The sequence below is a fragment of the Ostreococcus tauri genome (assembly GCF_000214015.3).
Source record: "Ostreococcus tauri WGS project CAID00000000 data, contig chromosome 02, whole genome shotgun sequence".
In the NCBI taxonomy this organism is placed as follows: Eukaryota; Viridiplantae; Chlorophyta; class Mamiellophyceae; order Mamiellales; family Bathycoccaceae; genus Ostreococcus; species Ostreococcus tauri.
This window is the reverse complement of record NC_014427.2, coordinates 962835-984913: the sequence shown is the minus strand read 5'-3', so window position 1 is coordinate 984913 and position 22079 is coordinate 962835. Positions and strand designations below refer to the sequence as shown.

The 22079-nt window shown below is 59.8% G+C and overlaps 17 protein-coding genes across 17 annotated transcripts; 9 read left to right on the top strand and 8 right to left on the bottom strand.

Moving 5' to 3' along the window:
* Positions 1-10: 10 nt before the first annotated feature.
* On the top strand, positions 11-1741 carry OT_ostta02g05030 (Tetratricopeptide-like helical; the record flags this gene model as incomplete). The annotated part of the gene is made up of 1 exon (XM_003080024.1): positions 11-1741. One exon carries the CDS (start codon positions 11-13, stop codon positions 1739-1741), a length of 1731 nt encoding a protein of 576 aa, XP_003080072.1.
* Positions 1742-1807: 66 nt separating this feature from the next.
* Positions 1808-2227, bottom strand: OT_ostta02g05020 (unnamed product; the record flags this gene model as incomplete). The annotated part of the gene is made up of 1 exon (XM_022985189.1): positions 1808-2227. The coding sequence occupies one exon, from the start codon at positions 2225-2227 to the stop codon at positions 1808-1810; it is 420 nt and encodes a 139-aa protein (XP_022840867.1).
* Positions 2228-3993: 1766 nt separating this feature from the next.
* OT_ostta02g05010 (Notch domain) lies at positions 3994-5823 on the top strand (the record flags this gene model as incomplete). Its single annotated transcript, XM_003080021.1, has 1 exon — positions 3994-5823. The coding sequence occupies one exon, from the start codon at positions 3994-3996 to the stop codon at positions 5821-5823; it is 1830 nt and encodes a 609-aa protein (XP_003080069.1).
* A 619-nt stretch (positions 5824-6442) lies between these two features.
* OT_ostta02g05000 (unnamed product) lies at positions 6443-6982 on the top strand (the record flags this gene model as incomplete). The annotated part of the gene is made up of 1 exon (XM_022985188.1): positions 6443-6982. The coding sequence occupies one exon, from the start codon at positions 6443-6445 to the stop codon at positions 6980-6982; it is 540 nt and encodes a 179-aa protein (XP_022840866.1).
* Positions 6983-7157: 175 nt separating this feature from the next.
* OT_ostta02g04990 (Translation elongation factor EFTs/EF1B,dimerisation) lies at positions 7158-8174 on the top strand (the record flags this gene model as incomplete). The annotated part of the gene is made up of 1 exon (XM_003080018.2): positions 7158-8174. The coding sequence occupies one exon, from the start codon at positions 7158-7160 to the stop codon at positions 8172-8174; it is 1017 nt and encodes a 338-aa protein (XP_003080066.2).
* A 79-nt stretch (positions 8175-8253) lies between these two features.
* OT_ostta02g04980 (Mog1/PsbP, alpha/beta/alpha sandwich) lies at positions 8254-9144 on the bottom strand (the record flags this gene model as incomplete). The annotated part of the gene is made up of 1 exon (XM_003080017.1): positions 8254-9144. The coding sequence occupies one exon, from the start codon at positions 9142-9144 to the stop codon at positions 8254-8256; it is 891 nt and encodes a 296-aa protein (XP_003080065.1).
* Positions 9145-9217: 73 nt separating this feature from the next.
* On the top strand, positions 9218-9721 carry OT_ostta02g04970 (Glyoxalase-like domain; the record flags this gene model as incomplete). The annotated part of the gene is made up of 1 exon (XM_003080016.1): positions 9218-9721. The coding sequence occupies one exon, from the start codon at positions 9218-9220 to the stop codon at positions 9719-9721; it is 504 nt and encodes a 167-aa protein (XP_003080064.1).
* A 121-nt stretch (positions 9722-9842) lies between these two features.
* Positions 9843-10568, bottom strand: OT_ostta02g04960 (SGNH hydrolase-type esterase domain; the record flags this gene model as incomplete). The annotated part of the gene is made up of 1 exon (XM_003080015.1): positions 9843-10568. One exon carries the CDS (start codon positions 10566-10568, stop codon positions 9843-9845), a length of 726 nt encoding a protein of 241 aa, XP_003080063.1.
* Positions 10569-11158: 590 nt separating this feature from the next.
* OT_ostta02g04950 (Transcription factor IIS, N-terminal) lies at positions 11159-12418 on the top strand (the record flags this gene model as incomplete). Its single annotated transcript, XM_022985186.1, has 1 exon — positions 11159-12418. The coding sequence occupies one exon, from the start codon at positions 11159-11161 to the stop codon at positions 12416-12418; it is 1260 nt and encodes a 419-aa protein (XP_022840865.1).
* A 102-nt stretch (positions 12419-12520) lies between these two features.
* Positions 12521-13504, top strand: OT_ostta02g04940 (unnamed product; the record flags this gene model as incomplete). The annotated part of the gene is made up of 1 exon (XM_003080014.2): positions 12521-13504. The coding sequence occupies one exon, from the start codon at positions 12521-12523 to the stop codon at positions 13502-13504; it is 984 nt and encodes a 327-aa protein (XP_003080062.2).
* A 95-nt stretch (positions 13505-13599) lies between these two features.
* OT_ostta02g04930 (unnamed product) lies at positions 13600-14178 on the top strand (the record flags this gene model as incomplete). The annotated part of the gene is made up of 1 exon (XM_003080013.1): positions 13600-14178. One exon carries the CDS (start codon positions 13600-13602, stop codon positions 14176-14178), a length of 579 nt encoding a protein of 192 aa, XP_003080061.1.
* A 112-nt stretch (positions 14179-14290) lies between these two features.
* OT_ostta02g04920 (Cytochrome c oxidase subunit Vc) lies at positions 14291-14685 on the top strand (the record flags this gene model as incomplete). Its single annotated transcript, XM_003080012.1, has 2 exons — positions 14291-14318; positions 14546-14685. The coding sequence occupies 2 exons, from the start codon at positions 14291-14293 to the stop codon at positions 14683-14685; spliced, it is 168 nt and encodes a 55-aa protein (XP_003080060.1).
* Positions 14686-14888: 203 nt separating this feature from the next.
* OT_ostta02g04910 (Peroxisome assembly protein 12) lies at positions 14889-16190 on the bottom strand (the record flags this gene model as incomplete). Its single annotated transcript, XM_022985185.1, has 1 exon — positions 14889-16190. The coding sequence occupies one exon, from the start codon at positions 16188-16190 to the stop codon at positions 14889-14891; it is 1302 nt and encodes a 433-aa protein (XP_022840864.1).
* A 158-nt stretch (positions 16191-16348) lies between these two features.
* Positions 16349-16758, bottom strand: OT_ostta02g04905 (hypothetical protein; the record flags this gene model as incomplete). Its single annotated transcript, XM_022985184.1, has 2 exons — positions 16349-16414; positions 16567-16758. 2 exons carry the CDS (start codon positions 16756-16758, stop codon positions 16349-16351), a joined length of 258 nt encoding a protein of 85 aa, XP_022840863.1.
* A 139-nt stretch (positions 16759-16897) lies between these two features.
* OT_ostta02g04900 (Bicoid-interacting 3) lies at positions 16898-17794 on the bottom strand (the record flags this gene model as incomplete). Its single annotated transcript, XM_003080009.2, has 1 exon — positions 16898-17794. One exon carries the CDS (start codon positions 17792-17794, stop codon positions 16898-16900), a length of 897 nt encoding a protein of 298 aa, XP_003080057.2.
* A 316-nt stretch (positions 17795-18110) lies between these two features.
* Positions 18111-20693, bottom strand: OT_ostta02g04890 (Chloride channel, voltage gated; the record flags this gene model as incomplete). The annotated part of the gene is made up of 1 exon (XM_003080008.1): positions 18111-20693. The coding sequence occupies one exon, from the start codon at positions 20691-20693 to the stop codon at positions 18111-18113; it is 2583 nt and encodes an 860-aa protein (XP_003080056.1).
* Positions 20694-20802: 109 nt separating this feature from the next.
* On the bottom strand, positions 20803-21885 carry OT_ostta02g04880 (Chloroplast envelope membrane protein, CemA; the record flags this gene model as incomplete). Its single annotated transcript, XM_003080007.2, has 1 exon — positions 20803-21885. One exon carries the CDS (start codon positions 21883-21885, stop codon positions 20803-20805), a length of 1083 nt encoding a protein of 360 aa, XP_003080055.2.
* Between the last annotated feature and the right edge of the window lie 194 nt (positions 21886-22079).

Here is a 22079-nt window from a genome sequence, read left to right as displayed (position 1 = left end):
TGCGCGCGCGATGCGGACGTGCGCGCGCGCGTCTTCGTCCGCGCGCGCGTCGTCGTCCGCGACGTCCGCGACGTGCGCGCGCGCGATTCCGATTCCGCGCGCGCGCGCGGTGACGACGCGAGGCGCACGCGCGCGACGACGGCGCGACGTCACGCGACGAAACGCGCTCGCGGATCCGCGCTCGGCGCCCGGGCGGGACGTGGACGAGGGCGAGGGGGCGAAGGGGTTGATTCTAGACGTTCTGAAGCGCGTCGGCGACGGCGATGGCGACGCGGTCGGTGTGGAGGCGACGAAGAGTGTTTTGCGGAGAGACGTCGCGGAGTGGCTGAACGGCGAGTTGAAAAAGGTGGCGAAAGAGCGTGGGTCGAAGATCGGGAGAGATGTCGCGATGGAGACATTCGAGGGGTTGTGTTCAGAGGGAAATGTGACGCCGAACGCGCACGTGTGCACGACGGTGATGTCGACGTGCGCGAAGGCTGGCGACGCGGATAACGCGCTCAAGGTGTTGACGTGGATGAAAGATCGAGCGGACGAGGGGTTGCGAGAGGTGGCGCCGACGACGCACACGTATACGACGTGCGTACAGGCGTTGGGGGACGTCGGTAGGTGGGAGGAGGCGCTGGAGATGTTGGAGGAGATGAAGCGAAGGGGGACGCGAAGGAATGCGCACACGTACAGCGCACTCGTGCGCGCCGGGGTGAACGGTGGACGCGACGGCGCGCGAGCGGTGGTGAAACTGATTCAGGAGATGAAGAAGGACTCCATCGAACCGGATTTACCCATCGCGTCGGCGTTGATCAGCGCGTTCGGTGTTTTGGGGAGCGCCGAGAATGCGCGCGCCATGCTTCGAGCCATCGAGTCGAGCGGCCGTGCGACGGATTCCAAATTGTACGTCGATTACATGACGGCCATGTGTCGATGTGGCGACTATGAAGAGGCATTGGAGACGTTTGGGAGGATTTCTCGAACGACTTTCACGTGTACGGCGGCCATCAAGGCGTACGCGGAGGCGCTGGATTGGAAACTCGCCGAGACGCTCTTCGAGGAGATGCGTCGAGACGGACCGCCGCCAAACGACCGCACGCACACGGCGATTTTGCACGCGTACGAAAAGAGTTTGCAGTGGGAACGGGCGCTGATGTTGCTCAATCAGCTCACGTCCGAGGGCCGAGCGAAGGAGATTCATCACAACATCGTCTTGAGCGTGCTTGGAAAGTGCGAGGAGTGGCAAAGAGCCGAAGTCTTGTTCAAGGACATGACCGAGCTGTACAATATTCAACCCTCGCGTGTGACCTATAGCACACTCATCTCCGCGTACGGGCGAAGCGGTCAAACCGAGCTCGCTCGAAAGGCGTTCAATAAGATGCTCGCTCGACGCATCGTCCCTGACGACTACTCCTTCGTTGGATTGATGCTCGGTCCGGCGAGTCAAGGGAACATTCGCGAATGCGAGAAGATCGCGAAAGAAATGAAAGAGGACTACGGTCTCGCTCACACCGTGCACACGTACAACACGCTGATTCAAGCGGCGGACATCGCGGGAAATTATGACAAGGCCATGGTGACGTACGAGGAGCTCTTACGCAGCGGTGTCGAACCCAACAACACGACCAAAGAGCTCGTCATTGCCGTCGGCAAGCGCGGGGCGAGCTTTTACGACGCCACACAAAAGACCGCCGCTGTTGCGTCCTACGCCGCCGGTCTCGTTGGCGTCATGGGCATGGCGCTCGGCCGCTGGTAACGAGAACTCTCGCGATGAAAAATCAGAATTCACTTTTAACAATTACATCCTAGCGCGCGAGCAGACTCACTTCCCCAAACCGATGCTCTCCTGCACGCCGCTCACCCCGTCCTTATCGAAAAATTGCGTAAACGTCTTCGTGACGAATCCGAAGTTCCTCGCGAGCGAGAACCGCACCGCCGGCGGGAGCGGGCTCAGCAAGATCGCCGGCGCGCGCAAGACCGCCCCGACCACGCGGCTAAACTTGCGCTCGAAATCCGGTGGGTAGTCCAACCAAGGATGACTCTGTCTTCGTCCTCGCGCGCTTCCGAGCGTCGCGGGCGCGGTGTGTCGCGCGCCGGCGACGGATAACTGCGATTTCTCGTCGTAGCCAGAAAACTGCGACGCGCGCTTCTGCGCCGGTCTGTTCCCGGGAAGACCGCCCACGGACGCGCGTTGGCTCGCGATCGAGTCCTGAGAGCGCCCTCCGGCGACGGCGTCGGGCATGACGCGCGCGAGGGCGAGCGGAAGTGCGGCCGGGGGCGCTGCGGCGGCGGGTTTTGCTATCCTTATGACTCATCGTACACGGCATGATTCATCACGGTATATCTGTCATGTGTCCGATAGCATTACTTTGTTGTGTTCTATAATCGGACATATGACACGTATTACATATATTTTTAGATCCAGAAGTAAAACACGTACATTTCGAGCGACCCCGCGTCGTCGCGGGCGTCCGAACACGCGCGCGCGCGTCCGCGATGTCGCTCGCCGCGCCTCGCGCGGTCACCGCGCGTCCTCACTTCAATCGTGGCCTGGGTAGAGGTGGAGAACGCGCCACAGGGCGTGGGGTGGGGCGAATTCGCGTGCGTTCTCGAAATTTCTTCTACGACGACGACGCGCGCCTGGACGTGCAGTCCGCGCTCGATCTCCCCTCGGAGCGCGACGCGGACGATTACGATGAGTACGAGGAGATCGCGCGGCGCGTCGAGGTGCGATTAGATGTCGTCAGGTGGTCTGCTAAACCAAGGCACCGAGCGCTCAGGGGGCGAGGAAGAGCGCACGCCATCAAGTTTGAATGGCGCGCCTCGACGGACGAAGTTGCAGGTTCACGGCGACGCGCGCACGCGACCGGTGAGCGAGAGGCTGCGGAAGCGTGAGAAAACACCCTCGCGCACAGTTCTCGGTCCTCTGTTGAGCCCGTTCAAGGTTCCGCGCCGCGTGAAAGCGCGAGGGAGGCATCACATGAGCGATGACGACCGAGCTGCATTCGCCAAGACAGCGCACTTCGCGACGAAGACTGGGCAAGTTGCGATGACAGACCTATGCAGAGAATGGGGGTTGAGTAAGACGCAAGGGTCGATCTTTCCTCAGATTTGGACGACGCAAACGATCCGGTGGCGCGCACTTTGGACTACGAAGGTCTGCATGCCTCACTCCCTTCTTCTCTCCCACGATAAATTTATGTTGCAAAAGTTGCGACCCCCTCGATTCGCCGTGTGTTGTAACTCAAGAAAAAAACGCGAAAAAAAAGACCCCTCCACGAATTCACGAGTCATGAAACGTCTATAAACTGTTCATAACTCAAGATTATTTATGTATGAGTAAACAGTATCCAATTCGGACGGTATCAGGCGTTTTTACCTCGTGAAAATTTTTCAGAATTAGTGAAATGCGTGAAAACGGAGGACGCCAGTCGACGAAACGGGTACGAAGTCGCGCGAAAGTCTGCGAGAGAGTCAAAATTGATACTTTACACACGTCGGGTCCCGAGTGCGTTCCGAAAATTCCGAAAAATTCCGAAAATTCCGAAAATTCCGAAACTTTAAAACATGCTATCTGCAAGACGAAATGGCGGCGCTCGTGCGTCGCCACAAACGCGCACGACCGAACGACGCGAATAGAGAACCGCTAACGTATCGTTTATTCACTAAAGAACACAGGTGAGGTTGATATCGTCCACGTCGGGTCCCGAGTGCGTTCGGAAAATTCCGAAAAATTCCGAAAATTCCGAAAATTCCGAAACTTTAAAACATGCTATCGGGATAGTATTTCATCGTGGTGAGCGCTATTGATGATCACTACATGATTTATAAAATATTCCGTAATATCAAGGAAAACAACGTCAAATAGTGGACCACTATTATTAGTGGTGATATCCGACTGCAAGACGAAGTGGCGGTGCTTGTGCGTCGCCACGAACGCGCGCGACCGAGCGACGCGACTTGGGAACAGCTAACGTATCGTTTATTCACTAAAGAACTCAGGTGAAGATGGCGCGTGTGGTTGGAATGTTTCCCAATTCGTATAAGGAGCTGCCCACGAGAGCGGATTACGGTAAAGCTGCATTTGAGGATGATGTCGGTGAACATTTTGAAAAACTGGACCGCGCGGGGAAATTCTCCACGTTCGTGCGGTACTTAGTGGCCGTCATTGCATTGGTTGCACTGATGGTATCGGAGATTTTGAGAGATTCGAACGTCGTGTACACAGTGGCGTCGCCGACTTACGAGGAGTACGTGGCGTTGAAGAGCAACGCCGCGAATCGTAACCTCGTATGTCGCACGAAAAATGCGGCCTTGAAATACGGTGATTTCATCAGCACTACTTTCGAGTCGCATGAATCCTGTGATTGGGTGGCGAAAGACGTACTGAAGGATGAACACCATGGTCTGGGATTCACAGTAGAGAATTTGCCCGGGTACTACTACGCGCTGGATGGAAACATTTCAGCGTGTAAATCGACCGAAATGAGCCCTTCAAGAATGCATACATGTCTTGCGTTGAAAGAAGGATGCGAAAAAGGTGCGGCTTCACTTAATCGTGCACTTAATCAGCTTGAAGCAACTCTAATGCCAACGACAACGCTTTTGGAAGACAATACACTGAACGCGATTGTTGGTGTAGTACTGAACTCGACAGTCGATGGTGTTCTCCAAGCCACGCGTCAATCATCGGATATTGTAAAGCAGTGGGCGTCGCATAATATGCCACGACTGTATGCTTACATGCGAATTCATAGAGCTCGTATACAAGCGCTATCGTACAGGGCGGGTAACGATTTTGAACTTGTCAACGAGGTAAATGGCAAATGCGTGGATTATCAGATTGGATCATCCACTCATTCATGCGACAAAACGAAAATTGGTGACGGTTCATGTGATTATGCCTGCAACAGGCCAGCGTGTTTGTATGATGGTGGCGACTGTGAAGGTCAAGACTCATTCCAAATCACAGAGCCGCAGGTTGCAAAGTACGGAGGGATAAACGGCTACGCTCCTTTATCATGGTCTGGGACCTATACAAAGGGATCTCAGTACACTGGTGCAGCACTTCAGCACAATTTTATGAGTCAAACCGATGCTGACATGTACACGTTTGACAATGCCACGTGCGGTGACAATTCGACTTGGGCAAACACAGTCGAGGTTGATTACGACGCCGAAGGTATCATTCAGGATGTATACCGTGTCAACACATCGGCTATGAGTGAATTTTTAAAAACGTACGGTTATTCGATCACTCCTCCAACACTTCCGTCGCGGTGGCCGTCTACGCAGGTTCCGGTTTTCGACAAGAAGACATTTTCCTGCGATTCTTGGGTGAGAGCTTTGCACGCTATTTCGTACACGAATATGTCTTCAACAGAAATCGCGAGTTGGGTGCAGTACTACAAAGATTTGGGTGCTGCAGCGAAAACAATGATTTCTGCGTGTTCAGATTATAGTCAATGCCCAAGTTTTACGGGATTTGACCGGTTAAATTTGCGCCCCTACACGATTGGCGCGGTGGATGCAAATTGGGCATGGTTGAGCGCCACAGTGAATGAAAACTCTGGCTCAGTCATGAATCTCATACTCGATGCAGGTTTGAAACGAAACTCCTCTGGATATGCCGTATCCGCGCCGGTTTCTTACAAACAGTACTACACCGCGGCACAAGTTGACGAATGCACCTATACTCGAAGTGTGCGGACATCAAGCGCCGCCCTTCTCTCGATTGTCTTCGGTCTCATCGGCGGTATCTTCACTCTCAGCAACTCCATTGGTTTGTTCATGTACTCTGTCATCAGGAAACGCGTACTTTCAACTCCCAAAGCATGATGACGTTAGCTAACGTGCCTGCTGTAGGTAGCATTTCGTCCAAGTAGGCGGGCGGTGGCTTACTCTCAGACTGAAGTAACTTTTTATCGTACACATACACCATATTTAATATATATTCAAGCCTGTCAACTAAATATAAAATACTTGTGTTCTATAATCGGACATATAACACGTATTACATATATTTTTAGATCCAGAAGTAAAACACGTACATTTCGAGCGACCCCGCGTCGTCGCGGGCGTCCGAACACGCGCGCGCGCGTCCGCGATGTCGCTCGCCGCGCCTCGCGCGGTCACCGCGCGTCCTCACTTCAATCGTGGGCCGGGTAGAGGTGGAGAACGCGCCACAGGGCGTGGGGTGGGGCGAATTCGCGTGCGTTCTCGAAATTTCTTCTACGACGACGACGCGCGCCTGGACGTCCAGTCCGCGCTCGATCTCCCCTCGGAGCGCGACGCGGACGATTACGATGAGTACGAGGAGATCGCGCGGCGCGTCGAGGTGCGATTGGATGTCGTTTTGAGCGACGCGGCGCGCGCGCGGGCGGCGCGGGTGGCGACTCAGCGCGACAGCGGCGCGCGACGCGACGCGATGGCATCGACGACGGATCGAGCGAGCGAAATGGCGCTGATGGGCATGCAAAAAGAGAATGATTCGCTCAGGGCGGAGTTGGCGCGGGCGCGAGAGATGGTGAGCGAGGAGTTGGCCTCGGAGCGGCGAAAGAGGCGAGAGACGGAGGATGCGCTCGCGGAGCTCTGTCACGCGTTCGAGGCCTCGAACGACGTCGCGCGGGCGTACGCGGAGGAGCTGGACACTTTGCGACGTTCGAATAGCGGTGTTGAGGCATCTTGGGCGTTGATAGAGCCCACGGAAGAGGCGCGCGCGGTGGACACACGCGCCGTCGAGGCGCATTTAATTTGGCGTCGACGCGAGGCGCGAAACGAACCGGGCGACGCCGCGAGCGATTGGGCAAAGTCCGAATCGATCGTTCAGGACAGACTCGCGCGGGCGGATGGGAAAACGGTGGCGTATTGGGCGTACGTGCGCTCGGTCGCCGAGCTCTTGCGTCTCGGCGACGTCGCCGCGTTAGACACCGCATCCTGGCGCACGATCGGTGAGCTCCTCGGTCGCGTCGTCGATGCGAGAGACGCGACCAAGTAAAACGTCACTGACTAGACTGATTTGATGTACTCTAGGATTGTTCTCTTCGCTCGACTACGCCTTCCGGGACGCCGCTCTCGACGCGCCACTCAACGCCTCTCAACCACACCTCGACGTCGTCGACATGCTTCGCAGAGCGTCGTCGTCCATCATCGTCCATGCGCGCCGCATGCAGATGTCGCCATCGATCGCGATGTTCACTTTGACGCCCAACGCGCGCGCGCTCGCGAGCAAAACCTCAAAGATGGATTTGATTAAAAACCTCCGCGAGCGCACGGGCGCGCCGATTGTCGACGTCAAAGCCGCGCTCACCGCGCACGACTATGACTCCGAGGCAGCGTACGATGCGCTGCGAGCGAAGGGATTGGCCGCGGCGGCGAAAAAGGCTGGACGCACGAGCGCGGACGGCGCGGTGGCGGCGCTCAGCGGCGACCGAGGCGTCGTCCTGTTTGAGGTCAACAGCGAGACTGACTTCGTCGCGAGAGGGGAGAGTTTTCAATCCTTGATTAAGGAGTGTGCCGAGGCGACACTCAGGGCGGTTGAAAGCGATCGGGCGATGACGGAGGAACACGGCACCGCGACGGCGGGCGCGCTCAGAGCGCTTCGGGACGAGCGGATCGGAGAGCTCTTAACGAGCGATGGGAAACCTTTGAGCGACGCCGTGCGAGACGTCGCGGTGCATGTTCGCGAGAATGTTCGCTTACGTCGCGCATTTGCGTACGCCGCGACGGTGGGTGCTGGAGAGGTGATCGGGACGTATGTGCACGGAGCGCTCGCGCCGGGAGTCGGGAAGCAAGCAGCGTGCGTCGTCGCCAAGGGTGTGAGCGAAGAGTTCGCGAATAAGCTCGCGATGCATGTCGTGGCGAGCTCGCCGCTGTATCTGCGAAGCGATTGCGTGCCGACGGACGTGATGGAACGTGAGTTGGCGGTTTTCCGAACGCAAACCGAGGGCTCGGGAAAACCGGCCAACATAGTGGAGAAAATCTTAGCCGGTCGCATGAATAAGTATTACGAGGAAGTGTGCCTGGAGAACCAAAAGTTCATCCTGGACGATTCGATGACGGTGGAAAAGGCGGTGAAGGCGGAGGGCGGGGAACTCGTCGCGTTCAGTCGCGTCAAGGTTGGCGAAGGCATTGAGGTGGAGGAAAAAGACTTCGCCGCGGAAGTCGCCGAGGCTGTTCGGACGACGTAGATCAAGACGATGAGCATCGTTATAGTACTGGTACATGATTCTTTCTACACAGTGTTAATTAATCCTACGGCACATCTCGCTAACTCGGGACGAAGACCCTGAATGAGTCCGCCATGACGAAGAACGCGTCCCGCATCGAAGGCCATCGAGTCTCCGGAATCTGTGCCACGAACGTGTACAGAGTCGCCCCCCTGGTCGCGAACACCGCGATGTTGTGCCTGAACCACGTTTCCGTTTGAATCGTGTACTCGAACGTGTAGTACGTCGTCCCGTTCGCCCCTTTTCGTTGACTCGCCGACAACAATTTTCCCGTCTTCCCGCTCCCTGGCCTGGCCAACACGTTATCCAACAACCACCCAGCCTGCGCCTCGGCGTCGCCAAAAACCGCTAAATCAAACCCCCTCGGGACCGCGCTCGTGATGACGGAGACGTTTTCTTCCCCGGTCGATCCGACTGGCCCGTACGCGCTATCCGGCTCGTTCACGTCCGTCCTCAATTTTGACGCCTCCAGACTCGGTGGGTCCAAACCGACGACGCCCCGAGTCATGTTCCGTCGCACCATGGTTTGATCGACTAAATAATCCACCGGAACGATGAATTCGTACCCTTTATTCGGTTTGTAACACCGCGTGTACCCGACCACTGGATAGACGACATCGAGCCGACGCCTTCGGCTCCAATCCGGCGCCAAGCTCAACAATTTCTCCGTCACGCGTAAGAAATTAGCCCCCAACGCGAGTGCGGTGGATCCGACGACGCCGACCGCGACGCGTCGCGGTGAAACCGGCGCTATTCGAGATGACGTGGATTCCTGATAATCATCTCCCGTCGCCCGCACCGTGGCGTTCGAGCGCCACGGCCGCCGCGCACCGCTCGCGATACGCGCCTCACGCCGTCGCCTCTCTGCGCACCGACGCGCGCGCGCATCGGAGACGCACGAGGCGCGACCGTCGACGAAGACCAACCGCATTATGAAGCGCGCGACGCTCGCACCCGCACGACGCGTGTGCGCGCGCGCGCGAACGCTCCGAACGCGACGCGCGATGTCGGCGAAGCGAGACCCCAGCGCGTACCTCCCGAGCGACACGTATAACTCGCTGGACAAGGATGGACACGTCGTGTTCTTGCACACAATGGTTCGAAGCACCAATCTGAAAGCCACGATGGATTTTTTCAGCGCCCTCGGGTTGATGGAGACGCGGAGGAAGGAGTCGCAGGGTGGAAAATTTACGTTGGTCTTCATGGCGTCCTCCCCGGGGGCGCCCGAGGTCGAGATCACGTATAACTGGCCCGAAGAGGACGGGTCGACGGAGACGTTCGCGCCGCCGAGCCGCTCGATGGGACACCTGGCGTACGCCGTGGATGATATCTACGCGAAAGCGGAGGAGTTGCGAGGTAAAGGGATCGAAATCTTGAGGCCGCCGCGAGACGGGAAGATGATGTTTGTGAAATCGCCGGATGGGATCAGCGTGGAGATTTTGCAAAAAGGCGCGCCGCTCGAGCCGCTCGAACCGTGGAAGAGCATGGAGAACGTGGGGACGTGGTAAAAGTCGTTTTAGCGCGCGTTTTGGAAAGAATCGTGTTTGCGTTACGCGCACTGTCGTCGATGAAGTGATCGAACGCGCGCTCTAGTCTCTATAATGTACTCGTTCGGTCAAACGCCTCGCGTCACCGTCGCATGGACGGCGGAAGAAACGCGTCGTCATCTTCGCCGTCGCCCTCGCCGTCGCCACCGCTCTCTAACACCTCTCGAAGCACGTCGTCGAGCTTGGGTTCGATCGCCTCGATGACGCCGTCGTACGCGCTCGGCACGAGATGCGTACCGTCCTCTCTGAAAAGCGGCGCCAACGCCCCCGTGACGGGATCCTCGAACACGCGCGAGAGGTCCACGTACGCACACGACGGTCCGTTCTCCGCGCACCACTGTTCACACAGCGCGTTGACGTCCCGGACGACGTCGCTCAACCCCCACGCGCGCTTTTGCGGCGAATCGATGACGGACACGTACACGACGCCCAACTTCCCCCCCGAGACCCGTCGTCGCGACTCCACGAACGCCACAAAGTTATCCCGCACCTCCCTCGCGCGCGCCCCGTTCGAGACGTCGTTCGAGCCGCAATAATACACCACCGCGCGCGTCTCCCGGCGCGTCAAATCATCCGCGTACGTCAACAAATCCCTCGTCTCGCTCCCCCCGAACGCGCGATTCATCACGCGCACGCCTCGTCGTCGCATCAACGCCCGCCAATCCCGCTCGAAATCCCGCATCTCCCGCCACTCGCGAAAGACGCTCGAGCCGACGAACGCGACCTCTCCAAACGCCCCCGCGACGCGCTCGGCGTCCAATCGACGCAATCGACGAATCTCCGCGTGCGCCCAATGCGCGGACGACATCACGCGCGTCGCCCCGCGTGCGCCCATGCGCGAGCGACGCTCTGGCGTCACGCGGAAGACCACCGATGGCCGCGTGTGTCTCACACAGACCACAGAAGGGTCCGCGTGTGTCTCACACAGACCACAGAAGGGTCCGCGTGTGTCTCACACAGACCACAAAAGGGTCCGCATATACACGCACACAGACCACACACGGCCCGCGCGCGCGCGCGAACGCGGACGTCTCGACGACGCGTCGCCGTCGCGCTCGGGATCCCCCCCGCGGTGGACGCGCGAGGCGACGCGCGCGCGCGAACGCGGGCGCGCGAGGACGACGACCGAAATCGATCGATCCCGACGCCACGCGCGACCTCATCCGTGGAGGACGACACGTGACGCACCGCGCGTACGACGGTGCGTCGTGAGTCGTGACTCGCCGACGACACAAAGGGTCCGGAGTCATGAGTCGTGACTCGCCGATGACACAAAGGGTCCGGAGTCATGAGTCGTGACTCGCCGATGACACAAAGGGTCCGCATCACACGACCCCATCGTGCGCGTCGTCGTCGTCGTCGTCGCCGTCGACGAGCGATCGCGTCGCGTCGCGATCGATGTCGAGCGACGCCACGGCGACGGCGGACGCGCGAGACGCCGCGTTGAGGAATTTGTTCGGATCCGATTCCGACGACGACGCGGATGACGGCGGCGGGACCACGGGGGATGGCGACGCGAACGATCGAATGGGGCGGACGACGAAGGACGGGGCGAGGACGATGACGGGACGATCGGGGGTGGGGGCCGTCGTGGCGCGCGATCGGGGCGATGGGGAACGGGCGCGGGGTCGGGATGGAGACGGGATGGGCGACGAGGAGTACGTCGCGCCGAGGACGGCGGAGGACGACGCGTTCATCGACGACGACGGCGCGGCGAAGGATGATTGGGCGAAGATGAGCGACGATGAAGAGGGGGTGGGACGGTACGCGAGCGAGGCGGAGGAGAGCGAGGACGAGCTGGAGAAGCTCTTCGCGCCCGGGGGGAAGGGGAAGCGCAGACGAAAAGATGAAGAGGTGGCGCGGATGGAGGTGTTGGACTTTTTATCAAAGATGGAGATCGCGGTCGAGGAGGACGCGCGGGCGTACGCGGGTGGTAAACCGGCGGTGAAGAAGCTGAAGCTCTTGCCCGAGGTTGAGAACAAGTTGCGACACGTCGAGCTTCACGAGGCTTTCCTGCGACACGGTTTGCTGAACGTCCTGCACGCGTGGTTGAATTTACTCCCCGACGGGAACTTGCCGAATTTAACCATTCGCACGAGCCTGATCAAGCTCATCGAGCAGCTTCCCGTGTCGACGGATCAACACGACCGCAAGGAGGAGCTCAAGCGTTCGGGACTGGGCCGCATCATTCTCTTCCTGTCCACGCTTCCCGAGGAAACGCCCAAGAATAGGGCGACGTGCAAGAAGCTTGTGGAGAAGTGGTCCCGCCCGGTGTACGAGCTCTCGTCGCACTATGGCGATATTCACGTCGGCAGAGAGGTTGCAAACGACGCGGGCGACCGCAAGCCGAAGAGGCCAAAGGCGAGCGCGGTGAGTCAGCAGGCGGACGTCGCGCACGCCGACGACGCGGCGGACGAGCCAAAATACGGCGAACCTGGATATCGCCATCACGCCATGGTTCCAGAGCGATCGACCACGACCTACCTGAAGCAACCGCGCCTGGAGATCGACCCGAGCGAGATCAAGGCGCGCGGCCAAACCGCTGAGCAGCGTCGGGTCCGCCACCTCGTCGGCAAGGTCACAAAGGCGAGGAAGAAGGGTGGACAGGCCCACCTCCCGAGCGTCGAAGGTCGCGGCCTCGTCGGTTTCCAGGGATAGCTTCGCCGCACCGAAATGAATGTCACAACCATCGAATCAAAATATTCACCGAACGAACAAACGCGCGGCGCCCGTTCGACGCGAACAGCACACGCGGACGCGATGGATCTCGTGAAATTAATAGCCGCCGAAGACGGGGTTCACGCGCGCGATGCGTCGTCCCTCGTGCGCGTGGACGCGTCAACGGCGCGTCAAATCCCGCTCGAAGCGCTCGACCAAAGAGTGCAGCCGCCGCTCGAGGACTCGCTTTTCGTCTCGCACGATGTCTACGCCGTCGACGCGTCGCCTCAAGCGCTCATCACCGACGTCAGAGATTATATACACGTGTTTCGCGTGCGCGAGGACGTTCGAGAAGCGATGGCGCGGTCGTTGGTACCGCTGGCGTTGAGAAAGTTCCGGCGCGGCGTCGAGGACGCGGCGCGGGCTCTGGGCGAGGCGATCCCAGGGCCCGGCTCGGACGTGAGCGTGCAGAGGAGCAATCGTGGGGGGTATCAGAGCTACGCCGATTTATTGGATTCGTCCGACGACGAGGAGGAGGATGCGACGGATGACGGGAACGCGAAGCGGCGGAGCGACATCGAAGCCGACGGGAAGACGTCGAAGCGATTTGACGGCGACATCAAGTGGGCCATCGTGAACGACATCGCGATCGAGGCTCGGTCGCGCGTGCGCGCGAAGACGCAGCGCGAGACGTGCACGCCCAGAGACGTGTACGGTTGGCTCAACGTGAACGCGCCGGGCGATTACAACCGACTCCACGCGCACGACGACGTCGATCGATGGTCCGGCGTCGTCTACCTCGCCGTGCCAGATCTTTCGCGCACGCTCGAGGTCCCGCTTGACGCCGGGTCTCTGGGTATCCGCGCCCCGAGCGCGTTACTCGCTCGAAGCGACGCCTCCGCGACGCCGTACTTTGTCCACGCGCCCGCGCGCGGCGACGTCGTCGTCTTCTCCGGCGCCGCCCTACACGCCGTCGCTCCCTTCCCGCACCCGATCGACGTCCCGAAATCAGAACTTTCCTCGTTCGACGTTCGCGTTCCCGACGCGCGCGCCTCGCGCGTGTCCGTCGCCTTCAACGTTGACTAGCCGACTATTCATACTAGACTGTTTGCCCACACAATGCATGCATTGCGCCGCCATCGACCGCGCGCCCGCGCCACCGCACGGCGCCACCGCGGACGATGCCCCGCGCGCGTCGCGTCGTCGTGGACGTCGATGCCGTCGCGCACGATCCCGCGCCCGCGTCGGCGTACGTTCCGGCGCGCGAGACGTTCACCAGCGGCGTCGACCTTCGTGGGTGCTCTTTGACCCAGAGAGGTGGCAAGAGAAAGCGAGACGCGAACGACGACGAGGACGAACGCATGGATGACGTCGACGGCGTCGAGGACGATTTTCGATCGTACAAGGCGCCGAAATCGACGCACGAGAGCGTTCCGGGGAAAAAATCTGGACGGTCGTGGAAGCGGCCGGCGTCCCGGGCGAGCGCGCTCGGGAAACCGGCGAGCGGGAAGTCGTGGGAAGATCGCGTGCGAGAGCGAGAGGCGAAGAAGCGGTTCGTCGAGGCGAAAGCGGACGCAAAGAGGGCGCGCGGGTTGAAAATCAAGGCGGAGCGCGAGCGACGAGAGGAATTAAAGGTCAAGAAGGAGGCCAACCGAATCGCCACGGGCATGGGACAGCGACAGACGATCACGAACGCGAAGACGATCGCGAAGAAGAGCGCCAAGGAGCGGGCGAAACTTAAGAAGTTACGTATGCTCTAGCGCCGCGGTCTCCTCGACGTCGCCGTGGAGAGTAACCTTGTATATTACGCAATGATATTTCGACGCGTCTCCGCGCGTCCTCGCGCGGGCGCCGCACACTTCAGCGCACACGATGGGTCACACCGTCTATCACGGCGTCGGTGCGTTCACGTGACGATAAAACACGTCGAGATCGTCCTTTTGCGCCCGCGCGCGCGGCCATCGCGCGTTGATCAAGGACGCGACGGAGGACGATAACGAATTAGACCTAACGTCACGATCTTGATTCTTTCTCTTCTCACGACGCGCCGAGCGGTGCAATCGCTCGTAACGCGCGATGAAGGCTGTGAAGACTGACTCCTGTACCGCTCGACGTTCGCGCGCGCAGCGAAACACGTGTACTTTAACAAGGAGGTCGCCGTCGGGCTCACGCTCGGGTTGATCGCCGGCGTGGCGTGGAAGTGGAATCACTGGGGGCATCGACAGTCGCAACAGGCGTACTACGCCGAGTTGTCTAAGAAGAGATGAGTGAAGCATGAGATTTGTGACGTCGTGAGGGGATGAGATGAATGTTTTCGCGATGAAATTGTACGCACTAGCGGTCGTCGCGTTTGTAGCCGTTGTAGTCAAGAGGCGCGCGCGAGAGGTTAATCGTTCGAAGCGAAGCGACGCGACGCGCGCGATTGGATGTGGCGCAAATGGATGTACACGAATGTTTCGTTGCATCGCGCTCAGTGCTCGTACACACGTCTGATGTCGTCGACCCCATTCATGGCGCGGTGTCGGGAGACCGGGCAGTCGCCGCGTCGAACGACGTGCGCGTGTATACACGCGTAGCAGAACACGTACCCCGAGCACGTCAACAACGCAGGGTTCCTGAGCATTTTCCTACACAGCGGACACGCCCCGGGATCATCGGGAAGGGCGACGCCCTCGGGATGCGGGGGTGGACGCGGCGGCGGCGGCGGCACTGGAAGCGTCGTCGCGCCCGACACGCGTTCCTCCGCCGCGCCGTACCACCACTCCGTGAGCTTGAACCCGATCACAGCCGCTATCAAAGCGCTTTGCGCGTAATCCATCACGAAATTCTTTACCCGGAGCGCGCCGACACTCACCGCGCGCGTCGCGGGATTCGAAGCCGCGCGCGCTCGACTGAGCGCTCGCCTGCGCGTCGCCTCCAACTCTCGCGCGTTCGCCTCCAATTCGCTCGGCAGCGCTCGCGCGACGTAGCAATCCAATAAATACAACGTCGGGTCATTCACGTTCCACTGCCCTAAGAGATACCCCGTCCACGTCACGAACGTCGCCGCCTCGATCAACGCGTTTGCGTACGGATACGCCGCGACGAACGCCCGCTGCGCCGCGCTCGACATCCCGGCGTCCCGCTCAACCATCTCCGAATCACCCGCCGTCGCCACCGCGCGTTCGTCTCCACTAAAATCAGCCTCCCCATCCGCCTCGAATGTCCGTCGTCGTCTCCCGGCCCCGCTTGCGTACGCACTCGGCGCCAACCGCGCGTGCGCCGCCGCCGCCTTGGCCCGCGCCCACGGCCCGAGCGCCAACGCCAAAGCGCTCCCCAATCGCTGCACCCGATCGATCCTGTACCGTCCATCGCTCCGTAATCGATCCTTCGTCAGCGTTCTCGGCACGCGCTGTAATCCGTACACGCTCTCCGCAAGAGATCCGTCGCCGCTCGCGAACGCGCGGAGCTCTGCGCACAGCGTCAAGAGCGCGAACACCTCCTCTCCGCGATTCATCGCGGAGTGCGCCAACGTCGGCGCCCCCGCGTTCGCCAACGTGCCCAGGGTGTACGCGAGCGCGCCCTTGAGGCTCGGAACGAGACGTTCGGCGGCGATGAGCTCGAAAAACGTCGGTCTGAGCGCTGGGTCCAGTTGACTTCTGTTTGAACGCGCGCGGTGATCACGTCGATGGTTGGCGATGCTCGAGCGAATCTCGCGATCGTCTACCGTCGTCGCGCTGGACGACGTTTCCTCGACGTCACGCGCGCGGGGACGAGGGGCGAGTGGGATCATTCGTCGCGATTTAGGTCTCACGCGTCGCGAACTGCAGCCTCTGACAGCTCCGCGACGCGTCTCCGTCGACGTCGGGTAATGGAATAGCGATACACACCGAGCTGTCTTACTGTACACGTCACTAAATATAATCAACACCAATCCACGGGTTCACGGCGTCATTCGTTCGCGCCCGCGGACGCGCGCTTCCGTCCGCCCTTTAACCCTTTCAACGCGAGTCCGAGCTGCTCTCGAGCGCCGCGCGTTTCGTTAGTCTCAAAGCATGAATCAATCATAATATTTCGGCGTCTTCACGGCACCGTTGACGCTCACGAGCGGCGCGTTCGACGCGGGTCATGAAGACGCGTCTTTTCAGCCGTGAGCGGGTCGTTCGTACCTCGGATTCGATCGCGCTGACGTCTTGATCGATCTCTCCCGATCTCAGCTGCAAGACGAACGTCTCCCCCTTCGGTCCGCGCGCTCGGGAGAGCGGCAAGGCGCTCCCGTCGTCGTTCCACCTCGCGACATTACGACGGAGAAAGCCGGGGTAGATGAGGGCGTCGTACTCGGATTGGGACATGGCGGACATGACGCGCGCGCGAGCGGCGGCGGCGCGCCGGGGTTTGCGGACCGGCGCGTCGTCGAAGGACGGTCGGAAGGCGACGCGTCGATTCGAGCGGGCGAACTTTGAGGATTTACGCGCGAGCGCGATGATATCGAGTGTTGTTTCAAGCCTTTTTGATGAATCGTAAGAGATCGCGATCGAATCCGCGCGCGGCGTCGCCGAAGGCGCGAAGCCGCTCGCACGAAATGAAACCGCCCTCGGGACTCAAGAGGTAGGACTCGAAAGCGTCGGGCTTGAACGCGATCGCGGCGTAGCGCTCCTTGCACTCATTGGGTAAGACGTCCACGCCGCGGTATTTCTTCCGGAGCGTACTCTTGTACGATTTCCACGGTTGCGGCTCGAGCACGAGCGAACCACCGGGACGAAGTGCGTCTCGACATCGTGCGAACACCGCTCGCACGCCGTCGTCGCCGAAGTTTAAGTGAATCCACTTTGTAAGACTCAGCGCTAAGATGACGTCGAAGCGTTCGCGACCGAAATCGTGCGTCACCGCGTTGGCCTCGATGAACTTGACGCCCGCGAACGGGTCGTCTTCTTCGGCTTCGCCCGCTGTACTCGCCGCGCGTAAACCGTCCAACCTCCGCTTCGCCCGCTCGATCAAATCCCCGTCGATATCCACGCACGTCAACGTTTTTGGCCTCATCGCGCTCGCTAACGACAACGAAAACAACCCGTCGTTGCATCCGACGTCGCACGCGTCCCGCGCCCGGAACCACTCGTCCCGAAGCGCTGCCAAGCGCGCGTCCTCCATCGTCGTCCCGACGCGATATCCGTAGTACCTATCGTAGTTCCCATATCGATAACACTTTCCCAGGGGTGGTGGCCGCTTACGACCGCGGTGTCGTCGCTTTTCGTCGCGAGCGTCGCTCGTGGTTGATGTTTTGCGCTTTTTGGTCGAGTCGGTGCCGTCACGAACCTGTCGATCCCATTCAGACGTTGACGGTGCGTTCGATCGATCGTCTCGCTCGCCCGAACGCGCGATGCTCGGTGTGTCCTCCATCGGCATCGATCGGGACGATCGGGATGAGCGAGACGAGCGGGGCGACGCGCGAGGGTGTGCGGGGCAGCGGCGGCGGTTAGAGTTGCTGCGTCGAATGCCACCGTCACTACGTCATTCGTCGCAAAACTCGCAATGTTGTCATGACTCGTAAATTTCAATCTATCAAAAAACAACGAGTTACGGAGATTGATCCAAGGCGACCGTACCGGTACACATGTTAAAGTAACAAATGGTAACGGTATCTGCGAACGTCGCGCGGAGATTGTTCTTCTCCACGGGCGGCTTGGTGAACGACGATGCGGGCGCTGGGTCCGTCTCAGTGCGGTCGAGCGTCGATGAGGTCCTTTCGTGTGATGATACCCCGAACGATGTGCTCGTCGTCGATGACTGGGAGATGGCGTAGGGCGAGGGAGAGGAAGACGCCGTGCGCGCGGTCCGCCGGGTAATCGAGCGGCACAGCAAGCGGCGCGGGATTCATGTACGTCCGGATGTCGACAAGGGGCGACGCGAAATCGCCCCCGGCATGGTCGGCGTCGGCATCAGCGGGGCGGCGCGGCGTGGAGTTCGTTCGCATGATACGCTCGACCTCAATGTCGTCAAGCGTCTCGTCGAGCAAACCGGCAGCAACGCCGGGTGTCGCTCCCTTGGTGACTCGCTGGATGTGCGCCGTGCGCATCTCTAAATCCAAGCGCGATTGCGTCGTCTCGCTTGCGCTAGGAGCGGCGTCTCTCGGGCTCGCTGCGAGAAGAACTTCGAGTTGCGAGCGTAAGATTAACCCAGAGAGTTTACCCCTGTCGTCGACAACGGGAAATCCGTTATGAGTCGTGTGCTCCAGGAGAGATTTCACCGCGTCTCTGAACGCAATCTCGGGTAAGAATGCAGCAGGGGTCGCCATAACATCCGCGGCCGTCTTCCCGTCCAGCGAACTTGAGGGATCTCTCGGAAGATACGCCACAGTTTTGCTCCTGGATAACTCGGCATGATAAATCCCGTGGGCAAAATAATTCCCGACAAGGTTGCTCACGATGACGGCGACGATAATGGCGAACACGAAGGCTTGCCCGTTCGTGCTCTCGACCATGATAACCACTAAGGAGACGGATGAGCGGAAGACGCCACCGAGCGCCGAAGTGGCCCCAATGAGGGCATATATGCCCGGTTGAATGTCCCACGACTCGGGCAACGCCGCTTTGAGCATCAGCCCCGAGCACGCGCCCGTGCACGCGCCGAGGAAGAGGCTGGGCATGAATAATCCGCCCGGAACGGCAATTCCGAACGCGAGCGCCATCATCACGAGGTAACATACCGCGGCGATGCCCAAGCCTTGCGCGGTGAATCCGTACGCCTCGCCCCACACGTGCTCAGCCATGCCAAACATCCAGCCGATTGCGCGCCCGGGGTAGACGAAAAACACCGTCGCGATGTCGTTGATTTCCCCCTCGGGACAATTAAATCGTACGCCGAACCCGTCTTCGACCCACGCGTCGGGAGGCGCCATACACTGTCCCGCAAAGGCAGACGCGGCGAATCGGATTCCGACCGTCGCCAACACAACGGCGACGCACTCAAACAATCTCGCAATCTTGTGCTTGGGCGCCGGACGAAATCTAGACGTCCACGCCTGAATCTTGTTGAACGTTACCCCGGTGAGACCAGCCAGGGCGGCGACGATGACAAAGAATGGTAGCTGATGAAAATAATCACGCGGCGTCGTCGGCCGCAGAGAGTCTCCGGTAATGAACACCATCCCGGGATTCCCTCTCAAATCGAGTAAGGCGAGCACGAAAGACGCGATTGCGGCGCAAATTAAGCACCTCCACATCGTGCGCTGACTCCAATACGTGCTCGCTTCCTCGAACGAAAACAGAACGCCTCCAATGGGGGCGCCGAACGCGGCCGCTAAACCGGCAGCAGCGCCGGCGGAGACGAAGTCTCTGTGCGTCGACGGCGCCGCCAAGTCTAAGAGCACAGCGTCTAGTTTTTGCGATTCTCCAAATCTCGGCCATCGTTGGCGCCGCGTCGCCGCGCGGCGACGCGCGCGGCGACGCCTAGATTCCGCGAGCAAACCGTCCATGGCGCCGTCGCCGTCCAGAATCTCTTCGTCATCGCTCTCCGAAGACGCCCACGCCCCGCTCTCCGAGCGTTCGTCACTATAATCATCGTCAGTGTACCCATCCTCGCTCGAACTCGACGCAGTCTCGTTGTATCTCCGTCTCAGCGCATCCGCTCTACTCGCCTCCGCCTCCTCTTTGTCCTCGCACAAAAACTTCCTCGGCCAATACAGCGCGCACACGCTCGCGATACCCGCTCCGATGTGCACCATAGGCCCTTCTGGTCCGATCGCCAGAGCGCTCCCGACCCCGGCGATGACCCCGACAATCTTCGCCGCGAGCGTCCGTCCGCTCAACAACCCGGGCACACGCGCTCCGTTCAGCGTCGCCATCACCTGCGTCACCCCCCCACCGCTCGCTGCGGGTGCGTAGAATATCGCCATCCATCCTCCTACCAAACCCAGAGTCGCCGAGGTGACGAAAAACACTGTCGTCGTCGCCCTGGCGTCGTCGCCATAGTATCGCGACACCAATGCGCTCTGCATCGTCACGATTTGCATCGTCGCCGCGCTCACTCCCCACGCGCACGCCCCTGTGATCACACCGATCACGACGGTCAACGCGTACCTCGAGGCCCTAGCGGCGAAGCGCACGCGGGATTCTAAACGCGACGCGGCGTGTGAGGCGACGCGGCGTGCGGGTGGCGCGCGCGGCTGAGAATTTACTGAATCTCGGTTGATTCGTCTCCTGAGTACGGCGTTCACGCCTAAATCGTACGATATCGATTCGTAGTACCCGGCGGATGTACGACGAACGACCCGGGGGGGCGTCGGGGGATGGTCCGGCATGATGCGCGTCGCGCAGTGGGGACACGGATTCTTGGACTGCGCCGAGCGCGAAGGAATAAATATCTTTAAATGAATGTATACGCGCGTGATTGCGATCAAATTCGACGCGCTAGTGTCGCTCGATCTCACCTAAAATAATTTGCGTCGATGGGGAGATTTTTCGGAGCTTGTTGAAGACCCAATACTTGAACCCGATGTCGAGCGTGACGGGCACGACGGCGACAAAGATGCGCACCGCCATCTCGCACTTGTGGAAATCGATCCCGTAGTGGGTGATAATCGTGGCCAATATGGCTTGCCAACCGTCCGAGGAGTGATAACCGACCAGCATGTCCGCGCCGAGCATCAGAATAAACGCCTGCGTAGCGGCGTCTAAGGAAATAAATTCGTCGCTGATTTCGCCGAGCAACCGAGCGATGTTGGACTTTTGTAAGGTCACGATCGTGACTGTCATCGTGATGAAAATCAGAGAGCCGATGACGTTTCCGGTCGCGACGTAGGACTTATGACGCTCGATATCCTCGAGCCTGCGGGCCTCTTCGACTAACATCTCCCGAGTCGTCGTCTCTGTGTGCACGTGCTTGTGACCGGCGATGATCCTATCGTAGTACACGCGCTGTTCAAACCTCTGTATCCCGTTCGCTACGTTTTCTCGCTGCTGAGACGTGAGCGATGCATTCATCCGTCCCCAGTGCGCCCCGAGCCACGGGTTCACGATCACGCTCTTCACACTCTGCGCCGCAACGAATGGTGTGACAAATAAAACCAAAAACGCCCGCCACAGCGAGTGAGACAGTCGCCACCACCGCATGCGCTCCGCCTCCTCGCTCTCGGCGATGTTGTCGTCGAAAATATTCTTTAGAGCCGTCTCCAGGGCCGATTTCTTCTTCCCGTTCGTCGCAGACAACCCTTTGGCGCCACTCCCGCTCGACGACTTCGTCTTCTTCGTCGTCCCGCTCGCGCCGTTCGTCATCCCGCTCGTCTTCTCCGTCCCGCTCTCGCTCGGGCGTCTCCAGGGTTCGTCGACGGACGCGCTCACGACGATATCACGTCGTTTCGGCGTCGCGGCCGCGCGCGCGAGAGAGAAAGCGTCGCGTTTGCTCGCGTCGACGATTTCTCTTCTTCCGCTCGTCGACGTCGAGCTCGTCGCTTTCAGCGTCGCACGAGGGACAGTGATCGGTGTAACGACCATCGTGCGATCGGTGGCAAACGCGCCGGTGCGCGCGCGTCGTGATGTGAGGTGTATTGCAGAATGTTGGATCAATCCAACAAGGAGGCTGCTGGGCCGGCGCGATTGCCGGTGCGGAGGGGGTTAAATACCCGGATGACGACGTGTGAGCGCTATCGTACTATTAAAGTTACAACTGTTTAGTAAATAATACATGG